The sequence below is a fragment of the Corylus avellana genome, chromosome ca2 (genome assembly GCF_901000735.1).
Source record: "Corylus avellana chromosome ca2, CavTom2PMs-1.0".
Classification (NCBI taxonomy): domain Eukaryota; kingdom Viridiplantae; phylum Streptophyta; class Magnoliopsida; order Fagales; family Betulaceae; genus Corylus; species Corylus avellana.
The window spans coordinates 1,037,508-1,056,381 of NC_081542.1; the positions used below are offsets into that span (position 1 = coordinate 1,037,508).

At 36.1% G+C, this 18,874-nt stretch overlaps 2 protein-coding genes across 2 annotated transcripts in view; both read right to left on the reverse strand.

Moving 5' to 3' along the window:
- Window positions 1-12,040, reverse strand: part of LOC132173000 (protein GRIP) — a 17,625-nt gene extending 5,585 nt beyond the window's left edge. The window contains exons 1-24 of the mRNA XM_059584565.1: window positions 11,841-12,040; window positions 10,636-11,140; window positions 10,169-10,284; window positions 9,192-9,361; window positions 8,909-9,002; window positions 8,350-8,436; window positions 8,140-8,220; window positions 7,575-7,700; window positions 7,174-7,282; window positions 7,013-7,092; window positions 6,072-6,200; window positions 5,875-5,975; window positions 5,307-5,440; window positions 5,088-5,185; window positions 4,890-5,009; window positions 4,741-4,768; window positions 4,542-4,600; window positions 3,851-3,922; window positions 3,729-3,776; window positions 3,293-3,398; window positions 3,093-3,151; window positions 2,535-2,631; window positions 1,562-1,646; window positions 70-616 (exon numbers count right to left, since the gene is read on the reverse strand). Of these exons, the coding sequence (XP_059440548.1) occupies window positions 70-616; window positions 1,562-1,646; window positions 2,535-2,631; window positions 3,093-3,151; window positions 3,293-3,398; window positions 3,729-3,776; window positions 3,851-3,922; window positions 4,542-4,600; window positions 4,741-4,768; window positions 4,890-5,009; window positions 5,088-5,185; window positions 5,307-5,440; window positions 5,875-5,975; window positions 6,072-6,200; window positions 7,013-7,092; window positions 7,174-7,282; window positions 7,575-7,700; window positions 8,140-8,220; window positions 8,350-8,436; window positions 8,909-9,002; window positions 9,192-9,361; window positions 10,169-10,284; window positions 10,636-11,137 (3,048 nt within the window). The 5' untranslated portion in view covers window positions 11,138-11,140; window positions 11,841-12,040. The remainder of the gene's footprint in view (window positions 1-69; window positions 617-1,561; window positions 1,647-2,534; window positions 2,632-3,092; window positions 3,152-3,292; window positions 3,399-3,728; window positions 3,777-3,850; window positions 3,923-4,541; window positions 4,601-4,740; window positions 4,769-4,889; window positions 5,010-5,087; window positions 5,186-5,306; window positions 5,441-5,874; window positions 5,976-6,071; window positions 6,201-7,012; window positions 7,093-7,173; window positions 7,283-7,574; window positions 7,701-8,139; window positions 8,221-8,349; window positions 8,437-8,908; window positions 9,003-9,191; window positions 9,362-10,168; window positions 10,285-10,635; window positions 11,141-11,840) is intronic.
- A 2,056-nt stretch (window positions 12,041-14,096) lies between these two features.
- On the reverse strand, window positions 14,097-18,661 carry LOC132172650 (serine acetyltransferase 2-like). Its single transcript, XM_059584184.1, has 10 exons — window positions 18,152-18,661; window positions 17,463-17,660; window positions 17,317-17,376; window positions 16,710-16,805; window positions 16,542-16,566; window positions 16,112-16,206; window positions 15,168-15,334; window positions 14,981-15,054; window positions 14,507-14,566; window positions 14,097-14,355 (listed from the first exon to the last, which is right to left on the reverse strand). Exons 1-10 carry the CDS (start codon window positions 18,413-18,415, stop codon window positions 14,330-14,332), a joined length of 1,065 nt encoding a protein of 354 aa, XP_059440167.1. The 5' UTR covers window positions 18,416-18,661; the 3' UTR covers window positions 14,097-14,329.
- Between the last annotated feature and the right edge of the window lie 213 nt (window positions 18,662-18,874).

Below are 18,874 nucleotides of genomic sequence, written 5' to 3' on the forward strand. Positions count from 1 at the left end.
AAGGCCTTCAAGGAGGCACAGAAGTTCTGTAAGCCCAAGGTGATCTGGTCCGGCAAATCGGAGAAGTACACGAGAATCCCGGCTTTCGAGGGGCTGGAGCAGAGTCCGGACGCCAAGTATTTGCATATATGCGCCAATGAGACAATTCACGGGGTCGAGTTCAAGGACTACCCAACTCCGAAGAATGGTATTCTCATCGCGGATATGTCTTCGAATTTCTGTTCCAAGCCGGTGGACGTGTCGAAATTCGGGATCATATACGCTGGGGCGCAGAAGAACGTGGGGCCATCTGGGGTCACCATTGTGATCATCAGGAAAGATCTGATTGGGAACGCCCAAGAGATCACACCCATCATGCTCGACTACAAGATCCACGCAGAGAACAACTCGCTGTATAACACTCCTCCTTGTTATTGTATCTACATGTGTGGGTTGGTGTTCGAGGACTTGTTGGAGCAGGGTGGGTTGGTGGAGGTGGAGAAGAAGAATGAGAAGAAGGCTAAGATTCTGTACGATGCGATCGATGAGAGCAACGGGTTTTTCAGGTGCCCGGTGGAGAAGTCGGTGAGGTCGTTGATGAACGTGCCGTTCACGTTGGAGAAGCCGGAGTTGGAGGCTGATTTTGTGAAGGAGGCGGCTAAGAAGAAGATGATTCAGCTCAAGGGGCATAGGTCGGTTGGGGGCATGCGTGCTTCTATATACAATGCTATGCCTTTGGCCGGGGTTGAGAATTTGGTTGCTTTCATGAAGGATTTCCAGACCAGGCATGCCTGATGATTTTAGACATTATAGCAATTTTGTTGTTTCTGGTCTTGTTTGCTACTTGGTTTGTTGTTGATTGAAGTGCATTTCAGGATAATGATCTGGGATGATGTTCATCTTCATGTCCAGCAAGAGAAATTTTAGTGTGTTAGGCTTTAGATTATTGTAATGTCTTGAAGCTCCTGTTACATGAGTTACTGATTTGCAAAATCGTTTATATGGATTATCTTGTTTTGAGTTTTGATGATTCAATAAAGAATAAAGAAAGAAACCTTAAGTATGTAATTGTGATTTGGTGGAGTTTTTTTTTTTTTTTTTTTTTTGAAAAATTGTTTTGGGGGAGTTGTGTTTTGTTGATTCTTAATATTTTTATTTTAAAAATAGAAAACAAAATACACAAAATAAAAATTCTTCATAGCTCCAACCGTTTGATTGTTTGTATTTCAAGAGCGTGTGAAATAATCTCATTTTTTGTTCACATATGATAAGCTAAAGAAAGGAAGAATAGGACAATCTCTTCCCAACAACATTTGACATTTCTCATTTGTACTTCACACACTTCACACTCCTTGAATGACGGGGACAATCTCTTCCAACAACATTCGGGATTGAGACCCGCACCAATTTGGGCAATTGTTCGGTCGAGTGGTTTAAAATTTATTCTGGCTAATAAGTTTCATAATCGCTGTCTAAATAGGTAATTTGAACAAATTAAGCCTGTTTGGACAAGTGAGTGGCTCGCTCACAACGGTAAAAAAAAAAAAGGATTGTGACGCATATTTCAAACTGCCAGAATTACTTTTTGTTCATGAGCTCTTTTGCTGACCAATTCCTCTCCTGTAAGCGTGGAACAGCTTCAAGAATGTAAAGGTTCACATCAAAACCTGAATAATCAATCAGAACCCAAGTGGGTGCAAATAGATCCAACCCCTTTAAATTATTTACCATTTTTTTCCTCTACCTTATAAATATTTATTATGCCTAACTGAATTTAGAGATATATTTGATCTCTTATACATTTTTTGTTCTTTTTTTTTTAAAAAAAAAAAAAAAAAAAAAAAAAAAAAAATCCACCGTTAATTCATTAGTGAATTCAATAGTGAATTTGCACATCTCTTGTACGGAGATGACAAGAGGTGTTGAAAAATGAAACCAAACATTTTTCTTGAATTTATAAGCCATTCTCGTAAGACTTATATAATTGGATGAGAATTTTCTCAAATTAAACTAGCCAAATTTCAGTATAGAGGGGCTACGGAGCTCACTTGCTCACTCGCCTCGCACTCTATACATACCATACATGCACGCAGAGAGAGAGAGAGGGAGAGAGAGAGAGAGGGGTAGTCCTTATCCCATTTGTATTATTAGGTTCTCTGGGAATTGCATTGTTTCTCAATAATATCATTCTCACGTATACTTTACATTGAATTCTGAAAAGAAAGAAAAACATTGAACTGTGAGAAGAAAGAAAAAAGGAGGCGAACAAAAAAAAATTGTCTGGCTTCAGGACTTCTTCCAGAAAGAGTAAGTAAGCACTCAAAATATTTGTCCTCCCTCACTTGATATTTGATGTATGTCATTCTCTCTTCTAATTGTTCTTTACAATATCAGAACCTCATTATGCAACAATATGGTGTCACAAAAAGAATACAACATTTACGGAGGCCAAACCTGCACTTTCCTATCTGCATGCGAGCAGACAACATCATTGCAGCTGAGTTGCAGTTGCGGATAATCCTCTGACTACTTACCCCACTGTTAAGAAAATGAGAATCTTGAGAAAAGAGAGCGAGCAGAGGCTGAAGTATCGCTCGCTGGGTTTGGTGGAACATCTGTAGAGGCGCGATATGCTTGCTGACACTTTAGAATCTGCATTTGCATTCAAGATGCAGTAATTAACAGGCAGTTGAAGATGTTGTATCGAACATCATTGACATTTTTAAGAACAGTTTCTAATATCTACTTGATTCACATTCTAGCAATGCAGCATCATCACTTGAAACTGTTAGACATGACATACATGACTTACAAAAGGTCAACAAATTGGCCATTTAGTTCTTGCTCATCTGATTTAAATGCTCTTCTGAAGTTTTAGTCAAGTTTTCTCCCAAGGAAACCAAGTGGAATGACAGGTTCAGATTGATTACTTGTAATGCTCCTTTATGGCCCTAGGCTATACCATCTTCGCATGCTAGACAAGTATCCATATGCAATGTTAAGGTCATCAGCTTACCATAACTTGTTTCAATATCCACAATAAAGATGGAGACCATGACTTAAATCTGAATACCCAATAAAAATGCAGCATCAAGTAAAAACTGGAGTTTTACCTCTTGAGGACTAAATTGAAGAAGCATCCCAATCACGGGTAATAGAGCCTCCACTTCACCTGTTTTGTTAAAATGTCATGATAATTATAAGAACCAAAGTTTTCTGATATCATTAATATCTAGATACTTCATCAAGAAAAGGGAGTAGACTTCAACAATTAGTTTTGCGATTGTAACAGCTACTCTTTTGTAGATATTACCTGTTTCAAGAAGCTTTAAGACAACATTTTTCAAATACGTCATATCTACCCCTTCCCTCTTCTGTGCTCTTTCCATATTGCGAAGCTCGGTCTTCAGCATGGCTTCCTGCACTTATTATGTTCAAAATTGTATTATAAACTAATAAATAATCTGATGTACTAAGGTAAGCCCTCATCCCCCTCCCCCCACTTCCTACAAAAAAAGCAGAATGCAATTGAATGAAAACACTTCATATACGAGTAGTCCTTGGTTTTGTGGCACATGGGTGAATAATCTTAGTACACCACCACACACATATTCATAAACATTCAATTCAATGGTCATTCATCAACCTAACATTTTCATGGAAATGTTTCCTGATAGCCAGCATTTCTTCGCTTTTAACATTAAGTGAACAAACAATTGAAATATGCAAAAGTTCAGACAACTGTACACCTGTTGGCTATGGAGACGATTCTCACGTTCAAGCTCCTCAATTTCCTCCTGAATTGAAACAAAAATCAGAAACTGAACTGGGGGGAAAAAAGAATTTGATATTTAGACTTCATATGACATACTTGAAGTGCTAAAATGTGCCTTTGCGACTGTGCTAGCTCTTCCTCTCTCTGAGCTTGCTGCCTTGCTAAAATCTGAGTTTCAAAGGAAAAATCATCACCCAAACATTTGGATGGTTCCTCAACCTTCTACTCGCATGCAATGCACGAGACAAATTATTTCAAAGATATACCAATTATCAAGCATCCCCTCGTATTAAAGAAAACTTTGCGTAAATGAGAGGAGTCTCAACGTGAATTGTCTATCTCCATTGAAAAAGTGAACTGGCACTAACATGTTGAACAATAAAGGCTACAGGGATACCCATCATTCTTCAGAGTATAACTAATGGGTCCTTGAACATTATCCACAAAAACTTCAATTAACTGACACATACAAAAGTTCATAAAGATATAAAGCAAGCCTAGGTAGAAGCAAGAGAGGTTTGAGGGGAAATATCAGGAGCACAAGATTGGCATACAAATTGGAGAAAAATAAAAAGTTTCCAGTTAGTGTGGGTTTTTATCTACACCAGCTCATTTATTCAGGCACATAAATCTGTCCTTCTCTATGACATAAGTGGCTACCTGCTAAAACTGTTGTCAATAAATGAGTGGCTACCTGCTAAAGCTATTGTAACTAAATGCCTTTGGAGACTCCACAAAGTACATTTTTACATGAGAATGGAATTTTCGAGAGAAGATGTGTTTATACCAGAATCTGCTGTTCTGCTGCAGAAGTGCTCAAATTCTGTGCATCCTGCTTTTGCGTGGCTGATAATACCAGTTTGAGAAAAAGGATACGTTAGGACCTCAGCAGCCAACCAACAGTTTAGTTTGCTATCCAGAAAAGCTTTCAACTTTTATCTAACTAATACAGATGCCAACAAGTGGTACCAAGAATGGCTTCATACCTGCGTCGTAATTATTATTGTGATCAACCTGAGATTATTAATCACCATGTCAGAGAAAGGACTGGAAATATAGAAAACCATGTCATGGGAAAGTATAAGTATCAGGTGAAATTTTACAAATATTGAAGAACACAAAAGAAGGAACATACAGTTGGTCTTGATTCCATAGATCGATGAAGATTCTTATTATCATCAAGAAGTTTAGAGATTTCTTTGTCCTTCTCCTCAATCATTCTATCAGCAAGATCACGAAATGAATCGTGCTCTTCCTACAAGGTTAAGCATCCAATTAACACAAGATCATGCTAACAATTAACCCAAGCCCCAAACAACAAGATACAAGGTACCTTCAATCTTTTATAACGTAGTTTGAGTTCATCTAGTTCTTTTTGTATATCCTGGCCAGAGGATGCTTCATTTTGAGCCTGTAGTGCCTCGCATCTGACTGTAAAATTATTAATGTAACCTTATAAAAATGCTCAATTGATATGCATCTATGGATTGGACAAAGACGCAGGAAAAGAAAGTAAGAATCATCATTATTTGACTTAGCATGGATGTCTTACTTCGCCATGTTTCTTCTAAATTTTGGAGGTTCATTTCCCATGCTTCCTTATCTGATTGGTGGCTAGCATTAGCAGAAACAAACTTCACTTCTAAGCTCTTAATCTGCTGCTCGGCATTGTCAAGGAGCAAATCTCTGGAATAAATGTTGAATTGAAGAGTCAAAGAAGAGTTATTTGCACTTCTCCGAAAGTCAATACATTTTATTGCAACAAATACTGGTAACTTAGAATTTCAAATGAGGGAGCTTCAAAACAAAAACAAATATAACATATTAATGAATAGGTGTTCTAATCACAATTATAATAATAATAATAACAGCCTGATTAGCATAAACCAGCATGTCCTTTTCACACACATCATGTGCTGCTCATTTACCTGATGCTTTGTAAAATAATTTTATACAAGAATTATCAACAGATAAACTAAGGAAAATTTCCCATATAAAATACAGAAACTGCGCTCAACTCTACTAGTTTACTTCAAATTCCATATAAAACAAAGCAATGAGAGAGAGAGAGAGAGAGAGAGAGAGAGAGCCAACATGACATTATCAGCATTATTAATCACCTTTCTTTGAGTTCTTTAACATGATTAGCCAAAGCACCCTGAAGATCTTGAAGGGCCCTATCCCTTTCTGCAGATACAGATGATACTTCTTTTTCAGCCTCCTACAGGACAAAGAAATGCCAGTGGTTTTAACATATCTATAATGACCCATGTCTTTCCTTCATATTATAAGATAAAAGGAAACTACGAGCATGTACCTTTAGTGCTTCCTCAAGAATTTTAAGTTGTTCAGAGTCCTTAGCTGCAGCTACCTCTGCATCCTTCTTTTGGAGAAGTGCATGAGCACGAACCTTGTAGGAAGCAAACTCACTTTCAAGGCGGCTGATCTGCAAAATTTATATTGAGAAAGAGGAAGATTTGAGGTCAGGCAATAGACATGAAATTATTAAAAATATGCAACTTCGCGTGAAAGAGCAGTAATATCAGAGTTAGATAAGCAAAGAACATGCTCTTCGGCACACGTGTGTGTGAGTGTAATTACATGTTCCTCATGGGAAAAGGTACATGGTTTACTGAACTACAAAGCCATGAACCACCAAATATTCCATTAGTTAATTGATAACCATTGAAAATAGGTGCATAATTTCCCTAGATGAGTTCCAGCATCTCCAAAAAAATAAATCTTCTCCCTCGTGCTTTTCAGTATCTTTCTCCAAAAATTTCCATTGCCAACTCCTAATAACAATAGAAGTCAAAAGGCCATCACCACTATAGTTAAGGGGGACGGTCAGGTATCAGTGTTTCAAGGCCTGAGTAAACGAGACTAGTTTCTATAATATTTTTAGACCAAAGTTGGAAACAAATGCTTTCAGGCAGAAGCAAACAAATTTGAATATGCAAGCAATTAGCTCTAAGATATAAATGACGTAGAGCAATATTCATAATGCATCAACACTTATTCCCCTTCTGTTAAAGCACAACATCAACAAGATGGATGAATACTATCCTCTGGAACAGGAGATTATGATACAAAAATGCTACCAAGATTGTTTTCTCACTATGAGCTCTTTCCAGAAGTTAGCAGGTAACATTGTAAATTTTTAAACTTTGAAGGTATGATAGCAAAAACACTGAAACATCAGGGGCTATATAGAATGATTTTCAGAAATCACAGATGGAAGTAAGAATAATTTGACACCTCCTCCTTGGCAGCCACTAACTCAGCATCTCTAGTATTTAGCATCCGGGCTTGTACAGACACCTCAGATTCTAGCTGACCTGCCAAATAAGAAAAGAATGAATATCATTTTCACATATATATGTAATTTGACAAAATTTCAATAATGGATGCAAATATACTTCTCATTTTAGCTGCTTCAATTTCTGCGCGTATGCAATTACTCTCGGAAATTTCCAGTTTAGTTTTAAGTGCCCGGGAGGCAGCTTCCCAGCTCTCCTTTTCTTTCTCCTGATGCATTACATATGAGTATAGAAATGAAAATACATAAGCATGTAACTAGCTATATAAATGAGAAGGTCACAATACAATCCACAAAGTTTTATCCCGAAATAAATTGTCAAGTATACAACTCTTTTCTTCTGATTCCTTTCATTTTAATGGAAGCCCACCCCTTCTTAAAGAAGCACAAATTGAAAGCCAAAACTTGTGATCATCTCTCAATTACTAATATACACGTCTCAAAGACCTTTCATGCAATTGAAGATAAAAATTGTACTCATTCTTAATGTTTGACTCATACATGCTCATGTTTCAGGTGAGCAAGCTCTCCCTTTACAGTTTCCATAGAAGCTCTAAGCCGAGCTGCTTCACCAGTTGAAGCAGCATCCATCTCTGCAATCTTAGACTCTTTCTCTGCAACTAGCACCTGGCAATATATTTCCAATCCTTAGTCCAACTCATCACGAGAAAATTTCTAAGTCATACAGTACCATTAGGCTATAAAAATAAGCAATTGACTCTAAAAATAAAAAGGTTAAGATTCAAAATGCAGCAGTGCCCTATATTATTTCCTTACTCTAAAAGCAATTATTCATGCCCTTACACACACACACACACACACACACACACACACACATTAATAATGTTAAACTCCCAACACTTTGTTTAGAAAATCTATTCATTTAAAAAACTGGAAAAGTGTCATCTTAATTAGTTGAGTGTTGTTGCATCCCTAGAAGTTAACCAAGAAAGTTGGAACAAGAAAACAACCACAACCTCAGCCTCCACCCTGTTCTTACGAGGGGAGAAGGGGCCATTTACACTAGAGCATATAAAAGAATGAACCTCATATGAATAACTCTTACCTGTAGTGAAGAAATAGTTTCGGTTGCTTTGCTTCTATCAGATAATGCATCAGCAAGTTGGGCTTCCAAACTCTCCAAATTCTGAAAAAAACAGAGATAGTTCTGAAGCTAGAGCACTACAACTTGCATAACACAGCTGTGTGAAAAACCACAAAAGTTCTTAATGTTAAATTTAGGAACCACATTTGAACCATCTTAATGAAAATTTACCTTCTGATGTTTAGCGGAGAGCTCAGCTAGTGAAGCTTGCCTTTTTTCATCTGCAGCTTGTAATAATCCCCGCATGTCTTCCAACATCTAGGGCATAAGCAAGTTAAGACATCAATTTTTTTTTGTAACTGCAACAGTAAAGGCATAATGATGCTAGAAAAATTTCAACAAGGAAGAGCCCAGTAATAATAATTCGTCAAAATAACTTGTTACGTTACTGTGATTTAATTGTCATCATCAGAAGTTTGCTAATGAAGTCACCAAGAATTTTACACTTGATCAAATAATTGATGTAGTAAAAATTAAAACTTAATAGTGAGGCGGTATAAAATGCTTGTACATTTCAAAAATTAAACTGAAAATATACCCTCAGAGCATCCATTATCTGGACAAAACAAGAATAGTAACCAAAGTATACATACAAACAACCATAAACAAAGACATATATATGGTAGATTCTTCCACATGCATAAACACACATGAAAATGAAGGGGGTTCTATATCCAGGAAAAGCAAAGTTTTGGAAGCCAAATTTCATCCTTTTCAATGATATGCATACCTGGTCCTTCTCCAATAGCGACTGTTGCAAAGCCTCAAGAGCGCTCTCTTTTGGTTGCAATGATCGTCGCAATTCCTCGATGGTGTCTCGGAGTCTAGATTTCAAGGACAAAGTTACAATTATGAAAAGAATGAAAACAGGACAGTAAACAGAAAAATTTAAATCCTCAATGTTGCCTAAACCAATGATACTATTGTTTGTCCCATCCCACACACGTCTCACATGTCGACAAAAAGATACACAAGTTTCTCAACTCAAATAAACAGTTAATTAGAGATTTTACTTATTGTTTGTACTCCTTAATTGTTGCCTCTCAGCATCCATTGCTTTTAATGCATCATTTGCTTGTTGCCGTGTCCGCTCCAGCTCTTGCTGCAACGCTGACTGTTGGGACGATGCTCGCTCAGCAGTTTCACTCAGTTCACGAAACCGGGCCTCAAGATCATCTTTTTCCTGAAAATGACAAATCAAGTAACATCTGAACTTGATTTCAGAGCAAACATGACTATTTTTTAAATAAAAGGCTAACAACATAAAAGAAGTGGAATATAAAATTTAATGTAAAATATATCCAGCATTATATTTGGCCCTTGACCAAGTTAATTGTTCATTCTTTTCATGTAGAGGCAACTCGGTGACAACTATCAGTTTCAGACCAAATGTTTTGTAGCAGCCATTATGTCACTCCTCCAAAAATTGCCTACAGTACCAATTAAAATAAATGCATGAACTCTTAATCCTTTATATCAGTTTCTTGGGGTCTATCTATTTTAATGAAATATTTACTAGAAAAGTATTCCAGGCCAAAGAGAAATACTTTCACAAAACTAAATCTTACACAGGCTAAACCTCAATAACATTTTATGCCAGTAAATATTGCCCATAACCAAATAATGGCACCATTTCTGTAGAAACTTTTGGAATTTAGATAAGACACTTAACCTTGATACCAAAATAACATGAGTAATGTTAAAATATCACAGAAAACATATAGTCCCCAAGAAGATGCTGTTTCAAGAGCAAGGTCATAGTAGAGTTTTTTTTTAAGGATGGGCTTAACTAAAAGTTTCCCAAAGATGATCGGTCTGAACATGCACGCATCCCAAATTTGTGAAAAAAAAAAAAGACAACCAAATAACTGACTTGGAATTTTAACATTCAATAACATGTGGGTCATTAAAAATTCATTTTAAAAAATAGCAAGGTAAACAGAATCATAAAATAGCAAGCTAAGGCAGAAAGAAGTCAAAGACCACGTACCTTTTGAACATCCTGTATGCGTTGTTTTGCTCGTTTGTGAAGCCTGTTAAATTTTGAGTCAAGTTCAGAGTACTTCTCTTCACGCTCTTTTATTTCTTGATCCAACTTCTGTTCAGCTACGCAAAGAAACCATGCTATGCATTCAGACTAAGAAATGTTCTATAGAGGTAAGACTCTGAGACTTTAGTGAATGTGCAATTACAAATTTTCTTGAGATGCGGACAAGGAAAACCAATCCTAAGTCTCCAATCTCCAGCTCTAAATGATCATTTTTTAGAAGCAGAACCAGTATCTAAACATTTAATGACGAGAATCCATTTTATCAATTGAATTTTTTTTTAATAGAGGCCGGATACAAGTACAAACAAACTTGTACAAGTACATCCGCACCACCACTTGACAACAAATATATTTAACAAGTCTTATCATAGATGAAATACTTAAAAAGCAAACAGATAAAACCTGACCTTCAGCAAGCTTTGCAGAGAGCTCTTGGGCTTTTGCATCTGCCTCTGAGTATGCCGATGTAAGATGCTTCAAAGCCTCTTCTGCTGCACCCCTTGTCTGTTTTTCCTCCAGAAGCTCTTTCTCCAAAGATTCTATCCTTTCACGAAGTTCTTTCACATCTTCAGACTCCCCACCATCTGTCTCACTTGCTGTTGTTTGTTGGTTAGATACACTCTCTTCCAATTGAAGATTTTTCAAACCCTCAAATTGACACTTCAAGAATTCATTCTGAAATTTTAGTTCAGTAACCATTTGAACCAACTGATCATAGCTATCATCCGAACACGGGTAAACATCAGACAACCCATTTTCCACGGCAATATTTCCATTGCTCATGTAATTTGTGTCGGACAACTGTTTCTCAGGTTTTAAAGCATCTTCTGTATGAATTTCCAACACTCCAGCCATATGACCTCCTTCGGCTGCCATCTTTTCACTTTTCAATTTCACTCCTGTCCACATCAGCTGCAACATATCACATACACATTATACTGCTTATGAAAGGAGATAAACATTGATGATATACAAACCAATGCAAGATGGTCCCTTGAAAATATAAATCATTACTAGCTAGATCCCATTGAAGTAATGCAATCCAAACAAGCCCAGAAAAGTACTTAATCAATCGTGGACCTTATTAAAGAACACAATATCTCATATTAGAATTATCATGAGTTGGAAGCAAGTAGACGGGTAACCAGCCTAAGCATAATGCTTCATTTTCACCCTTTCCAACTGATAACAGTAGAAATTCAAATTCAGAAACTCATAACACAACCAGGATTTCAATTTCTCTCTCTCTCATTATCTACAATTTATCGAAAGCATCATCATATGCCATATGCGTCCACAGATAATGCAATGAAATTCCACATGCTTATTGAAGGCATTGCTTAGTTCTGCTACTGAATTGAGCAAATTGACCCACTATATTCCATTTCCCTTAGTACACTATGCTACTAAAAATAACAACAATTAAGTGGATCTCATTATAACTGAATCTTAGGACAGCTTGAAAATCCATCAGATTTCAGGTTCAGAACACGAATCATTTGATTTGAAACGACAATATATGTAAAATGCTAATGATAGTACAATTTTCGGAAATTGTAACGGGAATTGGCCAAATCGAGAGGTATATTTAAAGGTTTCGCAATGACGGTACCTTCTATGAACCCAAACACCGGCGATTCAATTCAGGCTGAGAGCTAAGCGTTTCCAGTTGCTGAAATCGCCGATGTTTGGTTGGATCTAAATTCTCACGCTAGCAAGGGCAAGCGAGCTTGGAAACGGTGTCGTTTTTGCTGTGTTTCTCTAACAGGGAACCATGGCTTAGAGACGGCTCCGACTCCGCCATATGAAGTCCATAATGGAATACTTCGCTTTGACCAGGGTGCTTCAGTAATTTTAAACTTTTTGGGCCAACGAGGGCAACTAGGCCGACACTTCTTTGCAATTGGTATTTTGGGAGCCCAATTTTGGGCCACTATAGTCATCCAAAAAATTTTGGCCCACTATTTCTTGCATTAAATAGTGGATTCTGTCATGGTCCAAGTTGGATTCAGTCGTATCTTTTTTTTAAGGAAAATGTTAGATGTTTTTTTAGTGTTCTCTTGGAATCCTCTTAATTATGATGTGACTTTTAAAATCACTAATAGATTAAAAGTCAACAATGATAATCTCAAATTCAACAATAATTTTAAAAGCCACATCTCAGTTAGGAGGACACAAGGAGAACACTAGAAGAACACCTAGCATTTTCCTTTCTTTAAAGGACAACAATTTTCCTTTAAATTGGCTTGAAAAGATTCTCTCAATTAGTTTATTAGATTGAGATTTGTCCTAGCATGGTGATTCTCATAATAAATTTTTAAGGCATATAAATCACATGCTTAGTTAACTCATTAAAAATACACGTAAGAATCACATACTTTAAAGATATACGTCAGTTTAGTAAATTGAATTGATCCTCCAACCCAATTTTTTTTTAAAAAATGTCATTTTCCGAACCCTATTTCATATTGAAATGATTCACATTTTGCTAAAGATGTATGTCATTTTAATAGACTTTAAGTTGATTCTCCAACTCAGTTTGGAAAAAAAATTGTCCTCCAAATCCTTTTTTCCTCCATAACTCTCTGCTTTCTTCTTTTGAAAGTGATAAACATCCTTTGTAATTCCTTAATTTTGTGACTTATATTTGTCTTAAAATAATCATATTCTGAGTATAGATTTATTATTATTATTATTATTATTATTATTAACAATAGAATAAGATTTAGTTTACTCCATTTCTGACTGATTCCTTGCCTCAGAAATTTCTTATTTTTATTATTAATTAAACAATTAAATTTCTTATTTTTATCAACTTAAAATTTTAAAATAATTGATAATTTAACAAATTGCATTTTGCAAGTGAATGGCCAAGTAGCAAGTCAGAAAAAGAAAAAAAAAAATCATAATTCAGGAGGACCCAGTTGGTCAATTATCAAAGCCAATTTGGATCCCTTCAGTGCTTGGTCACCTTCATCCCCACCACAAAAAAGATCCGAATGTTCTTTTTGAGGATTCTGGTTCACAACAATTCATAAAGTGCAATTATTAAGCTTGACCATGGAGCATATCATCTTTGTTTTCACAGAATCTGATTTAAAAAGCCATTATATTCATGACATGCCATGTTTATAGGTATGCATTAAAATCCCCTACAATTGAGAGTCTACCAATAATAAAATAATGAAAAAAAAAAAAATTAAATAAGCTAATGGATGGCTAATAATAAGAGAGTTGCTGACCATTTCCTCACTCTTAAAGAGATGGTCGGCCCTTCAAAGGTGTGGTTGGAGTAGGCCGATTGCCTCCTCACCTTTTGGTGGGTTGATTTTATGTTAGTGTGAACCAAGTTCAAGGTGGCCGACCAATCCTTCATCCTTTAATCTTTTTTGTTTTGTTTTATTACTTTATTGCTAACATGGCTCAATCTAGACCATTCATTTTGAATGAACATCCTGAATCAATAGAATTGCAAGCAGGGACCTCAATTTGCTTCTTATAGGTATCTTGTGGAAGTTCACACCATTCCAACTTACTTTTGGAAGATTTTGACAAAGCAAATGATTGATCATTTACCATAATGGAGAGTATTCAGTATTTGAAAATGCATTTTATATATAGTAATGGTACGAGCCACACTTTTATCCCACTATCACTCTGTTGACATGATACTACAAATTTGCCCTTAATTTTTTTTTTTTTTTTAACAAATATAAATTTACTTTGTCACATCAACATAATAGGATAAAAATATGGTTTATGACATTACTCTCTTTTATATAAGTTTGTCATAATGGATGGTTAAAACATACACAATGCCCTTGTGGGGTTTGGGACATGACAAGTCTTTTTATGAAACAGAACAAGATTCATTTTAAGATCTGTTGAATTTTGCAATATGCCAGCATAGATTACAAGGGATAATAAATGACTAATGACATTCCACAGCTACCCTGGAAAAATATTTCAATGTTTTTGTTGAATTTAACATCCTGAATATGACAACCATTTTCCCACAAGAGTCAAATGAATTGCTTTTGGATTGGCATTGGCAGAGGAGATTTGAGCCTTGACAATAGCCGCATCTCTTAGGTGCCTTGATCATTTCTTTTCACGATCCTGAGCTCCTGAAATTAACAGTTGCATACTCCTATTGAGATTCCAAGACTTATATCATAAAACCAACAGAGCTCAGAGAACACATGGAAAAAGCAAAGTCTATGATTTGATTGATTTTTAAAGTTTCTGAACCAAGAAAAGACGATGCGAAGCGCTAACCAGTTGATCTTCCATCTTTAGAATTAACAGCCACATGTTGGAAAAATTCTTTGGTAGCATCTGCACAGAGCAACAAGCATGATAATGAATGATATGAGAGAGGTACTTACCAAAAAGTTTATAGCTAATCTGCTAAATTTGAGAACAAAAAAGATTAATTTTAGAAAAATTCAAGGTCATAAAATCTGGATATTTGAACTCAAGCTTGATGTGGTTCAAAAATAGATCCAGTGGTCAGTTTCTCATCCTAAATTGCTATAGAGAAATTAGGAATACTATGAAGTCCACCTTTTGCCCGGGCGACCTTTTTGTTGTACCAATCTAATGCCTTGATAAAGATTTCTATGTTTTTCATGTGATAGATCCTTGTTCTCTGATTAAATGCAGAAAATGAATGCAAGTTCCAGGCTAAAAGGAATAATAAAAAATATAAAAAAGCCTTATTTGTAGGCTTTATTCATATACACTACATACCATGCTTCATTGTCAATGATGGATCTTGCTCAGCTACATATCCTATCACTTTTGCTGGTATGCCTGCCACCATGCTTGTGAACCAAAAAAGAAGAGGAATGTCCCTTAACTATTATTTCAAAACTAATGACATGAAAATAGAATGATTACAAAAATGACGTGCCGAAAATGAGAAATGACTTTCTACCTGTGCGGAGGGATGTCTTTTAACACAAGGGAACCAGCAGCTACCATTGCACCTTTACCTATTTTTATATTCCCAAGTATAGTTACACTGGCTCCAATTAGTGCACCTTCACCTACTTTTGGATGACGATCTCCGACTTCTTTCCCTGTTCCTCCTAAAGTCACACCCTGTCAAAACATTTTTCTGCAATAATCATAACATAATCTGGAAATGCAATTTCCAAAGTATATACAAAGACATATGAAGATACAATGATATGACGAAGACTAATTTGATTTTCTGCTAGAATTTAGATGCAAAATGAAATTTAAAGTAACTCAGGAAATTCAAAGAATGCAATTTAATACGAACAAAGTAAAAATTTTGGGGATTTTGAAATTTCTGACATTTCCCCTGATAAAGAAATTCTCATATTTTCTTGACAAAACCAACATAATGGCCATGATTTCATAACCAAACAAAAAAAAAAAAACTCCAAATTTAGAACTTCTTAATTATCAACAGTATTATCAGAAAGTCTTCATTACTCTTTTTTATTATTATTATGAATAAGAACTTTATTAACACACAACACAATACAGAAACACCGCAGCTAAAGCTGAAAGCAACAAAAATACTGTCAAAACAGTATCAGCAAAACACCTAACAGCACCTACAAAGTCTTCATTATTCATTTCAAGCTTCAATATACTAAAGAAGTCACCCAAAGAAGACATTTCTATATGTGAAAAATTAAAGCTTATTTACCTTCTTTTATGTTCCAATTCTCACCCAGAAGTTCTGATGAAATAATTGTTTAGAAATTAAACAAACAAACAAACGAAACAAGTAGAAAAAGAAAATCTAGTAATGTGTTTCAAAGTATTTGGCGGCTTGAAACAATGATAACTAAACAACCCATCCATCAAATAATGGGAACACAACAGAGATTGAAATTGACTTACATGCATCAATGAAACTCTGTTTCCTACAACTGCAGTTTCACCAATAACCACACCTGTTCCATGATCCAATAATATTCCCTCTCCAATTTTTGCAGCTGTACAGAATCATAAAAAAAAATAGAGAAATGACCTTCATTATCTCAAATAGATGTAAATTCTCTAGTTAACAACCATCTTTCTGCAGAAGAATCAAGTTTTGTACATAAACCTTCAAGTAGTCAATATCCACCATATCTTTTCATCAAAATTTTTGGTGGAAACAATAACACAAATATGTTTCCAAAAATATATCTAAGCCATATTCAACAACGTGTCCAAAACCTTAACATCCCTTTACATTTAAATAATACCAGTCTTGTTCTTGCCCGCCTCAATATCGGAAGGTTTAGAGAATTAGAATAGAAACTGTAACAACTACAAATGAGCATACCTGGATGTATGTCCACTCCAAAAACCTGAGGAGAAAAAACGGTTGACAATTAAGTGGTGATAGAAAACAAAGAGGGAGAGAGGTAGTTATGCTCTTCAGGGATCATCCTTTCCACTTTTTTGTTGATAAAGAACTTGTCAAGGATTATACAAGAAAGTATAAAACTACCTCACTGATTCGGCTTTGTAATGCCAAGGCCAATACTTTGCGTCCTTGGCTCCACAATGCATGTGCTACTCGATACACTTGCAAAGAATGATATCCCTGCAATAAAGCATGGCTCACAACGTCAAGGATGCACTTTGGTTTTTTATTTATTTTTGGAGGGAGTGGGAGAGAGAATGATGGCTACCACGTCCACCCACTTTCTGAGAAACAATTTTGAGTGAAACAGTCAAACTAAAATGATGTTTAAACACACATCCATCCATCTAAAACACAAGCTAACTGATGATATGGACAGCCTATTGAAACAGATTACCCTTTTTCTTGGTTACTAATGGAACAACTTACCAACAACCAATCATATGAATTTGACAAGGCACATCATCATAATTGATCGCATTGAAACAGTAGTTGCCAAATTATCTATTCATTTTTGGGGTGGAGGGAAGGTGGGGACCATATTATATTTTAATTCTGATCATGTAATGTTTCTTTTCTTTATATCACAAAGCATAAATAATTAACTACCTTTTGTCATTAACATAGTCTTACAACCAAGATCAATATATATATGGCAACAACAAAATAAAAAGGTTTTTGCCAAAAGTACCTTAAGATACAACAGAACTGAGCAATATGACAAACAAGCAGGATCCCGGTCTTTAAATGCCTGTAGAAAGAAGATTTCCAAACATTAACACGTATTTGGCTATTCCATAACAAAGATCACTCATACTCTTTGGAACACCGATTTACCTGCATATCTAGGCGGATCGAACGTTGAATGCCTGTGTCATGCAATATCACATTACAGAATATATCCATCAGTTGGGTCGCCAAGAGTGTAGGATTCTGCAGTCGATTGGCAAGAACAAACCCCAAGGCTTGCTCTAAGCAATCATGTGACAATATACTGGCATACAAGAAGCTACTCAAAATCGGCTCCTTTTCTGCCTGCAATTATGTGTGGCGACGAACATAGGAGGATGGATTAAACAAAACACTGTTCCAAATCCAAATTATTTATATGCTTGTATGTGTTTCCATAATCTGACTAGGCACCAAATAAGTTGACCCTGATAAGTAAGATTTCAATTTTCACACTACCCATTATTAAATGCACTGAAAGCCACTGCTATTACCCCAATACATGAAATTTCACTACCCATGGTTCGGTTATATATATAAGTACCATAAAACTCAACCTGAAGTCATCCCAAGACAAAGTCAAACATATGCATAACCAACTGACAACCTTAAAAAGACACTTCCTGTACCCATCAAAGTTAGTTTCTAAGTAACATCAATCCTACACAACAACCAATAAAAAAAATAAAAAAACTAAACATCCAATTTCTTAAACATTGAAAACCCATCACTCACAATCCAACAAAGGAAAAAATAATAAGAAATTTTCATAGAAGTATTGGAGTAGTAGTGTGTACCTCCAACTTTGCCTCCTCTGTCACAGCGTCCCAAATAGGGTCAGAAACCGGGTCACCCAAATTGCCAGCGGACAAAACAGAGTCCGAGTCAGGCCTCGAAATCCCCATTGCATAAAGCGGGAAAACCTTCTCTAACCGGTACTGGGTAGTCTTGGAATCAACAAAGCTCTTCTTTTCCTCCTCATCCCGGTCCCCACTAAGAGAAAGGCGCTCCGAGAGCATTTTGGGAAGAGTAACCCAGCTCTCATCGCTCAGGCAAGCCATGAGAAGCAGAGCTACACGGCCTCTACAGTCTCAGTCTAGCAACCATAAGAGAGAAATGGAGAGAAAGCGGTGGCAGTGATATAAAGAAACTAGAAAGCAAAAAGAAAGAGAGAGAGAGAGAGAGAAAGCTGTCTATTGTGGGGGCGGCTGCTCGAACGGCTGCGTTTCTTATAGTCTCAGCTTTCAAGAAGAGAAAAGCAAGACTACCTGATGCGAATCGCGAATGCCAGTCATCATGATAAGCGTTATGAACGGTTCACATGTGTGGAGCTTTCTTGCTGCTTTTGTAGCCTCCTGGAGTGGTCGGGCTTTTGTCTTTTTTTAGCCCCCTCATGATACTCGTATAAATATTTAACTATTATTGGTCATATCATTTTTAATTATCCCCTTTAAACTATAAAGTAATTTGCAATTTTTTCTTAAATTATTGCAATGTCCCTCAAACCATTATTAGACTTG

Excerpts from the sequence above, each read along its gene's own strand:
- LOC132172650 (XM_059584184.1), bottom strand. The coding sequence starts at position 18,415 with ATGGCTTGCCTGAGCGATGAGAGCTGGGTTACTCTTCCCAAAATGCTC. Across the intron at positions 17,377-17,462 it reads CGATCCGCCTAGATATGCAG|GCATTTAAAGACCGGGATCC; the intron begins GTAAATCGGTGT and ends TTCTTTCTACAG. Across the intron at positions 16,567-16,709 it reads TACAAAGCCGAATCAGTGAG|GTTTTTGGAGTGGACATACA; the intron begins GTAGTTTTATAC and ends TTTTCTCCTCAG.